The sequence below is a fragment of the Brassica napus genome, chromosome A2 (genome assembly GCF_020379485.1).
Source record: "Brassica napus cultivar Da-Ae chromosome A2, Da-Ae, whole genome shotgun sequence".
NCBI lineage: Eukaryota > Viridiplantae > Streptophyta > Magnoliopsida > Brassicales > Brassicaceae > Brassica > Brassica napus.
In genome coordinates this window covers 5,176,990-5,189,212 of record NC_063435.1, presented here as the reverse complement: position 1 = coordinate 5,189,212, position 12,223 = coordinate 5,176,990, and the positions used below count along the sequence as shown (strand labels likewise).

Here is a 12,223-nt window from a genome sequence, read left to right as displayed (position 1 = left end):
TGAAACAAAAATAAACAAATTTTCAAAAACTCAAATAAGCATTAGCTTGTCGACAAGATCTCATTTCGATCGAGTGATTTTATTTCCTTGAAACAAGAGTAAATCAATATTGTCGACTAAAGCTCCTAAGCTCATAGTATGTATGAGTCCATTTTTACAAACCATGAATTGATAATAAACATGGTTTGAAGAAGGATTGAATATAGACTAAAAATATAACATAATAAAAATCAATACCTATTAGTTCAAGGTCGCTAGAGATCGTGCTGATAACGTGTTTTGAATAAAGAAGAGAAGACAAGAGAAGAGAGGAATTGGTGTGTGTTATTCCATGAGTAATGAGTCCTTTATATAGGATTACAATAGCTTGCGGACAAAGCCACTTGGAGAATAAGTAAAACTTGGAGAACAAGTATATTTAAGACTTGCCATAATGGCATCACCATAATATTCATAACATAAACATGAAATTTGAGTTTGCGTTTAAGAGCATCTGTAGCTCATTGTTTCTGAAATAACATTTGGATTTGAATTATCTTAACTCATCTTTATATTTTCCTCTAAAATAGAAATTGCTATTTTTTCTTTCTATATTTGAACGAATAAATATCAATTTCTATTTTTACTATAATGTTATTTTAGATGAATACATTGAAATAAATAATTGCAGAATTTTTCTATTTTTTTTTTAAGTTAGTAAAATACAATGGAGATGGTTTAAACTCATGGGTTGTTTGTTGCCAAAGTCGTTAGGTTTGTCCATCAATTAAAATTATCTTGGGAAAATTGTTTTTTTAGAGCAAAAAAATGATAACTATATTCCTTTAGACTAATCTCATATACTTTATGTTTCATTAGGTTAATTATTTTCAAAATTGCAATAATGCCCTTAAAGTTGTAGTTTTTTGTTTTTTCGTCTTTTTTTAGTTTTTTATTAAAAAAAATCATTTTTTTCAAAATATGAAAGTGAATATTTCCAAATCTTTTGTTTCCATATTTTTAGGGACTGATTTCTTATCCGTAGAATACAACTAATCTGTAGAAATTATTTTCTACGGGCTTTTAGAATTATAGTAATGTGTAGATTTTGATTTTTACATGTTTTAGATTTACAGTAAATCTGTAGAAGTAGGTTTCTACGTGTTGTAGATTTATATTAATGTGTAGATTTTGATTTCTAAATATTTTAGATCGGTAGGTTAAGTGCAGAATGTGCATTCTAAATATTTTTAGAACACTCTTATTTACGTAGATCACGTATTCTAAATATTGTAGATTCAATGAAAAAGTGAATTTTGTTTTCTACTTCGTAGAATGCCATTTCTAATTTATTTAGAACATAATCTGAAATTTATGATTTAAACATTTTTAGAACTGAAAAAAATACGACTAAATTCATATTGGTATTTTATCTTCCTCTTTTTAAACTTAGGGGGCGACTGGTTTTCCCGCTACCACCCGCAAACGCAGCTTTTGCGGTTGATAGCGGTTGTCGGCGGTTTGCAACAATCACTCAAATCGCTCTAAAACGCTTCAAAACGCTCCGAATCTCATAAATTCAAAAGCTGGCTCCAGCTAGCGTTTGCGGTTGCGGGCGGTTGCGGGAGGGTAAAAAAAATTTCTTTTTTATAAAACAATATATATACAAAAGTAAAAATATTCAATAAAAAAATTTAAAATTGAAATTATGAAAATATTAAAATATATCTATTATATTTTAATTAATATTATAAAATTTTATAATAAAAACAATTTCAATAAATTTTCAAAAATTAAAGTTATAACTTTCTAAAATATAAATTTTATATTTATTATAATTTTATGATTTCTGATATTTTTATAATTATATTAAATGTAAATATTGTTAATTTATTATTTGACTGTTACCGCATTAGATAGTTAACCAGTCATAAGTCACCCGCAAACGCACCAATATTTAACCGCAGTACCAGTCGTACAAATCTCTTAAAACTGCTAGAAACCGTAACCGTCCGCATCCACAAACTCCAGCAACCGCAACCGCAACCGCTGCGTTTGAACGAGTCAAGCCCTTAGTTTCCGGTAAAACTCGTAAAACTATCTTTTTGTTAAAAAAAAAAAAAACTCGTAAAACTCTCAGGCTTGTTATCAAAACAATGTGAAAGGCTATGTCACGTAAAAAAATTCACAATCAATAATCATAATTCTATTGGTAAATAAATAATCATTTGACTTCTATTCTAATACATACAGGAATGGGTCTTTGAAGTCTGGACCCACGTGAGTTTCCATGAGTCACTTGACTCACCTCCACCACATGGTTCTCCTTCGATAGGATCTCTCAAGTTCTCATGTCAAGACTATAATATACTAATGTATTCTTATCCTTTGATTTGGTCTTTGTGAAATGTCATTGTTTTGGGTGAATAGATAAGTCTATCTAATCACATATTCAACCCTGTATATTGCATATTAAGGAAGACGACGTCAATCACATAATAATAAAATCTTATTTAATTCGATCAAGTAATAATAATAATCGTTTGAGACACTCAGATGCATTACACATCATGTATCTTGCCATATCATATACCAAATGCAAAAGAAGTGAGGAGAAGTTACTTATCTAAGGTAGTTAACAGGTGGTTGTTCCAAAGTGCCAACCAGTATCCCGAGCTCAATATCCTTGTCCTCAAACTTTTTATGAATGGATGACTCTGAGATCTTTAACAATAATCGAATGTTTCATCAAAGATCCTAGAGGTTGTTACCAAGGGAGAAAAGAGAGTGGCGAGTAAAAAAAACTGAATTTGAAATATTGAAATGTTTTAGCAAAGAAATGTTTGCAACTTTAAAATGAGGTTTTAGCTCAAGAAGAGGTGGTAAGAAACCAGAGTACCCACCGACTACACAAAACATCACCCTAAGACGCCACCACCAAAAAATAGAATAGAGATGGGTTGAATATGTTCTAATCCAAACATAAATATAAATGTATCTGAATAAAAAAGGAAAAAGAATTTTGCAATTAATAAATTAGGATTAGGATTAAGATTAAGATTGGATTAGGAAACTGAAAAGAAAGAGATTTGAAAAATCATGAATATCCAGAACATCACAATTGTTGCTCAATATATATAAACCTAAGTTAAACATAATCATGTACAATTATAAAGCTCTTCCAAGTATTGTATTAGGAAAGTAGCAACATTTTATTCTCAGTAGTATGATTCTTTGATGATTGTTGAACTCTAGTTTTCTTCATTTTTCTATTACCCCAATAACACATAGTAAAGAGTACTAAAGAATCATAACACAGAGATATCACCATGTGACAAAACGAAAACTACGATAACATATGAAGAACATCACAATTGTTGCTCAATATCTAAACATATATATTTAAAATATTGTTTCATCTCCAGGTTACAGGATCATATAATAAAAATCTCATTCAACTTTAAACGTCAAGTAATAATAATCTTTCGAGAAATCACACATCATGTATCTTATAATATCGTATACCAAATGCAGAAGAAGAAGAAGAAGAAGAAGAAGAAGAGAAGAGAAGATGACCTACTTATCTAAGGTAGTTAACAAGTGGTTCTAAAGTGACAACAAGTATACCGAGATCATTATCCTTGTCCTCAAACTTTTTATGAATGGATGACTCTGAGATCATGAACAAGAATCAAATGTTTCATCAAAAGATCCAAAAGGTTGTTACCAAGAGAGAAAAATAGAACGAGTAAAGCAATTTCGAATTTTAATTGCAATAATTGAAAAAGTAGTATTTAGCTTAAATCTAGCTAAAAAATCTTATCACATAGGAGATAAACTGCATTAATAACTTGATGGCCCGAATCCAAGTATAAATGAAAAGGTATCTAAATAAAATGGAAAGAAATTTGCAATTAATAAATTAGGATTAGGAAAAAACAAAATATTGAAATTAAAAGAAGGAAAGATTTGAAAAAATAGATTTTTGTTGATTTTTTTTTCTTTTTTTCTTCATATATATTAAACCCTAAAACTAGGATTCGTTTTCATCTCTCTGCTGCGCAAAATTCGTGAGGACAAACAAAAATATGGTGAAAGAGAGGCTCAACGAGTTACCAGATGAACTGATCGTGACGATACTCTCAAAGCTTCCCACGTTTAAAGAAAGCGTTGCAACACGTCTCATATCAAGACGGTACGAGGATCCTTGGAATCTTGCGCAGGACGTCACGCTTAAAGATAACGATGAGGAGAGTTTCATGACGTTTCTCTATGGATCTTTGTTGTCTAACGATGCTCCAGCTCTAGAGAGGTTGCGTCTCAAGCTTACCCGGAAACATTCGGCTTCAGACATCGAGTTTTGGGTTCAAACCGCGGTTAACCGAAACGTGAGAAAGCTGAGATTCGACTTGTTGCCTTGTGGAACCCTAGAACTGCCGAGTTGCTTGAGGACATGCACAACCCTAAAATCGTTGATACTACGTGGCGTACTTATGGAGTCTGTTCCTAGTGGTTTTCGTTTGCCATCTCTCAGAAGTCTACACCTATTCTCGGTTAACTTCTCGATTGGTGATTCCGTTGCAAATCTTTTAAAAATCTGCCCCCATCTTGAATATTTGGTTTTAAACGATACCAGATATGACGTGGACCATGTGGATGATGAGTTTGCTCCACTTCGGTTCTGCTTATCATCACTCAAAAGTCTACACCTTTGCTCGGTTATATTCTCCGGCAATAATTCTGTTACGCGGCTTTTACGAAGCTGTCCGGTTCTTGAAACTTTGGTTATAAACCAAACCAAATGTGCCTACAAGATGTTCGAGGTTGTTTTTCCACCAAGATCTTGTCTGTCATCACTCAAAACCCTACACCTTTTGTCGGTTAACTTCTCGAGTGACGAATCTGTTGTAAAGCTTTTAGAAAATTGTAAGGCTCTTGAAAACTTGGTCATAACCCGAACCAGAGATGACAATGTGTGGTTATTCAATATCACTGTGCCTACTCTCAAGAGCTTATCTATTAGTAACGCTAAAGTGAAACGCGCTGATGCTCCTGGGTTTGTTATAAATGCTCCTTCTTTGGAGAGGTTGAACATTAAGGATACAGTCAGTAACTTTCTAATGTTTGGATATATGCCCGAGGTGACCACGGCGAATATTGAGGCTGTTTGTGACCAATCTGAGAATTTTGTAGGGTCTCTTACCTTCATGCAACATCTGTCTCTCTGTTCTCCAACTACAAAGACTCCATATACTAGCGGCACTGTCTTCTTCTTTCTCGAACATCTAGAGCTATGTACGTGTTCCGCTAGATGGGCGAAACTACTTGGCTCTATACTCAATGACGCTCCAAGACTTCAGTCTATCAAGCTTAAGTCGAAATGCAGTGCTCGTTTCAAGCGTCCGATGGAACTCTGGACCGAACCTACAGTTGCTCCGGAATGTTTACTGAAGCATCTTGAGATCTTGGAATGGAGAGAATATGATGGCACAGAGCAAGAGAGGAAAGTGGCTGCGTACATACTAGGAAACGCTACTTGTCTAAAGATGGCTACATTCTCGACAAGATCTGGAGACAAATGTACAGAGTTAAAGAAAATATCCAGAGTTTCAGAGATATGTCAGTTAGTGTTTGAGTAAGCTATTAGATTAGAGTGTGTGTGTAGAATACAGGAGAGGTTCTTAGCTTCTTTCTTCCTTGTTCCCTGACTCATATGAGATAGTGTGTCTCTAAAAGACTAGAGAGTTTTCTTCTGTTTACAGTCCTGGAAAACAAAGACAATACAACTGTCTCAAAACATAATTATGTACAATTATAAAACTCTCCTAGTTTCCTATATATTATTTGATTAGCATTTTTAATAAGAAATTTTAAATGTATAAAAACAACCCAATTACAAATACATCATTAATAAATTGATAATAAATATATCATTACAAATATATCATTAATAAATTTATAAATTGGCATCTCTATAATATTATTAGAATTGTTAATTACAAATATATCATTAATGAATTGATTTTATTATACCTAATTCCCACAACTACTTTTTCTATTTTTATTTTCTGTTTTTAATTCATTCTTTTTAAAGTCACTTAAATAAAATACCAATTTTCTATTTAAATATGAATTTCTTTTTATCTAAATACCAGTTTTACAAAGATTTTCTATAAGTTTTTCCTAAATCACGTTAATTAAATCAATTTTCTTAGGATATTAAATATTTAATATCTCCTTTTCTAATTAAAAATAAAGGATATCAGATTTTTTTAATGTTTTTTTTCTTATACAGTTTCGTACATATTAATAATTTTCATTTTATAATTATCTTATTTGTAGACAAAAGCTATCTTAATTTTATGCAGTTTTCTTTTTATTATATTTAATTATGAATTTCAATTTTAAAAATATTTTAGTGCTTCTATCTAATTCTACTAAAAATGAAGGAAATCAGATTTAAAACATTTTCATAAATTTTGGAAATTTTATAATCATAAAATTTCTAATTTGTAGAAAAAATTATCTTAATTTATGTAATTTTATTTTTAAAATTGTTTTTAAATGTAAATTCTCTGCATTAATAATATTTGAAAGTTCTGTATCTATATAAATAAACCACTAAATCTTCATGGATATCTTAGAATTTTACTTATTCATAAGAATTCTGCATTGTTCATAGAAAAACAATTTTGACATTTAAAATTAATTTCTTAAACAATTCTGTATTGTGGAAGCATCGAAGCCTAGTGCTCAAGGTTTAAAGGTTTTTACACTCAGGTCTAGGGTTCGAATCTCAGACAACGTAAATTCTACAGAAAGAGGTTTAGGTTTCAATTTCCGGAGAAGGTGAATTATGCAAAAAATTAGAAAAAATTAGAAAAATTTATGTAATGTTTCTCATAATTTGTGATTACATAATTAACCAGACAAAAAAAAATTAGTTTCTTAAATTGTGATTTTAGAATCAGTTCACACCCTTTTAATATATTGAAATATTTCTATAGATGGCTATGAAATTTTCCCAACAGATCTGCGAAAATTATTATACCGATTTTACTAATATTCTATCTCAAAACATCAGCAAGAATTTCTTGGTTGGTAAATTTTTCTTTTAACATACCAATTTTTTTGTTAGTCTAAGTACTATATTTTAAATCTTTAGTTTTCCATAATTAACAACATATACAAAGTTTAAAAAAAATTGGAATTTTTGAAACAATTATTATCGCTAAATAGAATATTATGCAAAATAGAGTAGTTATAAAAACATCGCAACTCAACAATTATTAAATAACAGTTTAGTTAATTAACATAAAGTTATATAAAATAAATATTAATAAATGTTATATTTTAGTTTTAAATATGTATTTATATATGCGCATGAGCGCATGCAAAATTACCTAGTTATACCTAAAGATGAATAACCACAACGAAACTTAACAATTCTAATATTTCCATAGATTTATTTTGTTATTAATTATAGTGGTAAAACAAATTTATATATTACAAAAATGAGACTTAAAAAAATAATTGTTTTAGATTTGAAAACTATTTTACTTATTACTATATTACGAAAGAATGTATTTTATTTTATTTTCAATAAAATTATTTTGTTGAGTTTTGTTAAAACCACATTGTATGTTTATATTTATGTTGAATTTTGTTGATACAAAAGTTATATATATGTGCTCCCTTTTAGTAACGTGTACGTAAAACCGTTTATCGAACATAACTTATACGTGATCGAGTTTTATTCCTTTTCTAAATACTTTGATTTCGGTCACTATAAATAGTGGATGGATACATTATATTTGAATCGAAATTTTTTTTGCATGATTTAAAGTTTTAAACTCTCTCAGTTCGTTTCGAAAATATCAATCACAGTTTCGACCATCTTTGAGATTACAGAGAACATAATCACCTTTTTATATGTTATGCTTAACTCCAAACTATATATTCTTCCTTCTCTTTATTCAGTGCCGAACCCAGAAAATAATTTTACTTGTGTCATATGTTTAATCGATTAATTTTTACATAATATATAATATATAACTTATTTTAATATTTATTATTAGAATAACAGTAATACATACTTGACATAATTTAAAGTAAAAAAATGATTTAAATTAATTGGAAAATATAACTTCAAATAAGTATTTTGTTGGGAAAATTAGAATATATTATAACAAGAATATTTAAAACATATAAAAAATAAGAAAAATATAAGTTTTTCAAAAGTAAAAACTTATAAAAAAATAAGTAAGAATAATGTAGGTTTCCAGATCAGTAGGAGGGAAAACTTCTGGTAGGCATTAACTACATGTCATGCGTTATACATACTACATCTCATTCTACACGTTGTACGCACCTAAGAAAGACGAGTGCATTAGTCATAACTCATAAGACACTTTATTATCTTATTTTTACATTATAAGACACAACTAGATTTTGACCCGCGCTTAGAAAGCGCGGATTTGTTTGTTTTTCATTTATTAATCGAAAACTGATTTGCAAATTACAATTATTTTTGTTTCGAACCATAACAATTGAGTTTTTAGGGTTTTATCATTTTTTTCTCTTCAAAATATGGTATTTTTTCGAAATATGGTAGTTGTTCTATAATAATGTTTGAGTTTTAAGATTTGTTTTCATATGTGACCTAGATTCATGGTTGGACCTATAGACCCGATACATTGTATAAAATCCGGTTCGGATTTAATGAAAAATTCGTTAATTAAAAATCTGATATAACCAGGTAAAAATCCAAAAACTCACTATTAACCTGCAATCTGATACCATTGATCCGATTACAAAATATCTAATAGTAATTTTTTTAAAAATTGATTAAATTACTCATATATTTATTAATATTACATAAATTAGTGATTCCTTAGAATTTGATAAAATTTTATTATGTTATCCAAATAAAAAATGATAATACAAAAAACTTATTGATATGACAATATTAGTTTATTTTCGTCATTAATAACCTATTATAAGTTTGTGTTTTTATTTTAGATTTAAAAATTAATTTTAATATAGTTTTTAAAATTTTCTTGAACACTCGTAATTGTCATATCAATATTATGTATAAAATGACATTATAAATGGAAAAATGATATTCAAATATGTATATGATATATGGTGTAGGATATAGGATTTTGGTTTGTATTGAAAAATGTATAATATTCAAATGATCTGTTTTGAATATTGATATGTATATTTAAGAAAATGATATTTTCATGTTTGCTAATTTATTTATAGTTCGTAATATATTTATACATATATTATATTTAAAGTTAGTATATCTTTTAAATATATATAGGCCCATTATTTATAGATCTATTTAAATGTACATGTAGGCCCAAAACCAAAATACTTAAATGCCATTAATGAATTTTATTCATCCTTTGTAAAAATAAGGGTATTTTTGAGAAACTATAATTTTCATTAAGTGAATGATCCTCTTTTAATGGTATTGATATGTTGAAATAGGGGTGGGCACTTTACCCGATATCCGAAGTGGCACCCGAACCCGATCCGAAAAACCCGAACCGAAATCCGAACCGAAGTAGCAAAATACCCGAACGGATATTGAATAAGAAGAGATTGGATATCCGAACCCGAACGGATAATACCCGAACCCGAATGGATATCCGAAGATAACCGAACATATGTATAATTAACCCTATATTTCTAGTTTACATCTTTCATTTATATAAAATATTTATATTGACACTATACATACTTTAAGTTTATATGATATACATACAATTACGGAAAAAATAATTTGCTACTCACTTAAAATGCATGTCAAGTTTTTTATTTCAAAAATTAACAAAAAGTTACATCCAATTTTTTTTTTTAAAATAACTAAATTTATGCATTTTTAGTTTTAAAATGTTATGTCCAAATCTATTAACCATTCAATCTATTAAAAATAAAAAATTAGTTGACAGAAAGTTATATTTTTAAATACAAGAAACTTGAGAAAGAAAAATTTAATTTTTTTTTCAAAATCTAAATATCCGAACCCGATCCGAAATAACCGAATCCGAACTAAAAATACCCGAACCCGACCCGAAGTACAGAAATACCCGAATGGGTTTTACACCTCTATACCGAAATACCCGAAAATCCGAAATACCCGACCCGAACCCGAACGGGTACCCGAACGCCCACCCCTATGTTGAAAGGACACTTTCACTGAGACAAATTTTTTTATTATCTTAATTTTTAAATCATATTTTCAAATCTACAATGTTTCTCTATAAAAAAGATACTTTTCCAAAAGTAGCATTTTTAAAAAGTTTATTGAAAAAAAATGCAATCTATTTATCAAAAAATCTAAAAGAATACTCATTTATTAACAAAAATTTTGGTTATTCTAATTTCAAATCACAATCTCAAATCAACAATATTTCACTAAAAATGATAACTTTCCAAAAATGTATTGTTTAAAAAATACAATTTATTGATCAAAAATTCTAAAAGAATACGCATCTGTAAATTTATCTATCAGTGAATTATAAAATTTATAAATCACAATTCTAAATTTATATTATTTCTCTATAGAATGATAAGTTTCCTAAAATAGCATTTCTAAAAAAAAATTGATTCAAAAATACAACCAATTGATCAGAAATTCGAAACAAAATATTCATCTATAATATTTTTTGTTATCTTAATTTTTAAATCACAATCTTAAATCTACAATATTTCTCTATAAAAATGACAACATTTCTAAAATAAAATTTAAAAATTATTTAAAAAATACAACCTATTGTTCAATAATTCTAAAAGAATACTCATCTATCAACAAAAATTTTTGCTATCATAATTTCTAAATCAAAATCTCAAATATAAAATATATATCTATTAGAAAGCTAAACTTTTTAAAATATCATTGTTTAAAATTATTTTAAAAATACAACATAGAGATCAAAAATTCTATAAGAATATATCGACAAAATTTTTGTTACCCTAATTTATTTTTTTTCGACAACAAATAATTATTCAAAATATTATTGTTATCCTAATTTAAAAAAAAAATGTTATTCTAATTTCTAATTCACTATTGCAAATCTAAAATATTTCTCTATAAAAATGATAACTTACCTAAAATGTCATTCTTTTGAAAAAAATATTTAAAAAAAAAAACAATTAGTTGATCAGAAATTTGAAAAGAATACTCATCTACCAAAAAACCTTTTTGTTATCCTAATTTCTAAGTCACAATCTTAAATCTACAATATTGTTTTATAAAAATGATCACTTTCCTATAACCAACATTGAAAAACAATTATTTAAAATATACAACATATTGTTCAAAAATTTTAAAGAATACACATCTATCAACAAAAACTTTTGAATTCCTAACTTCTAATTCACAATCCAAAATCTAAAATATTTCTCTATTAAAATGCTGACTTTCCTAAACTAATATTGTTAAAAATATTATTTAAAAATAAAATCTATTGATCAAAATTCTAAAAGAATACACATCTATCAACAAAATATTGGTTATCCCAATTTCTAATCACAGTCCCAAATTTACAATATTTCTCTATAAAAATGATAATTTTCCTAAAATAGCTCTTATTAAAGTTTATTTAAGAAATACAACCTATTGATTAATTTTTTTAAAAAGATACTCATCATTCAACAAAAAAATAATATTTTTGTCTTAATTTTCTAAATTACAATCTTGAATTTACATTATTTGTATGTAAAAATGATAACTTTCCAAAAATAAAATTTTTATAAAATGTTTTAAAAGTACAACCAATTGATCAAAAATTCTAAAACAATACTTATCATTCAACAAAATTCTTGTTGTCCTAATTTATAAATCACATTCTCAAATGTACAATAGTTCTTTATAAAAATTATAACTTTTCAAAAGTAGCATTGCTTAAAAATATTATTTAAAAAATACAACATATTGATCAAAGATTCTAAAAGAATACTCATCTAAAATATTTCTCTATAAAATGATAACTTTCCTAAAATAGAATTTTTTAAAAGAAAATTAAAAATACAACCTATTGATTAAAAATTCTAAAACAATACTTATCATTCAAAAAAAATTCTTGTTGTCCTAATTTCTAAATCACATTCTCAAATATACAATATTTCTGTATAAAAATGATAACTTTTTTAAAATAGCAATTTAAAACAAATTATTTTAAAAATGCAATCTATTGATCAAAAATTCTAAAAAATACTCATCTATCAACAA

General features: G+C 27.5%; 1 protein-coding gene across 1 annotated transcript; it reads left to right on the top strand.

The window, feature by feature from the left end:
* The first annotated feature begins 1,987 nt into the window (after nt 1-1,987).
* On the top strand, nt 1,988-7,338 carry LOC106418238 (putative FBD-associated F-box protein At5g56560). Its single transcript, XM_013858901.3, has one exon. It carries the CDS (start codon nt 4,068-4,070, stop codon nt 5,616-5,618), a length of 1,551 nt encoding a protein of 516 aa, XP_013714355.2. The 5' UTR covers nt 1,988-4,067; the 3' UTR covers nt 5,619-7,338.
* The last annotated feature ends 4,885 nt before the right edge of the window (nt 7,339-12,223 follow it).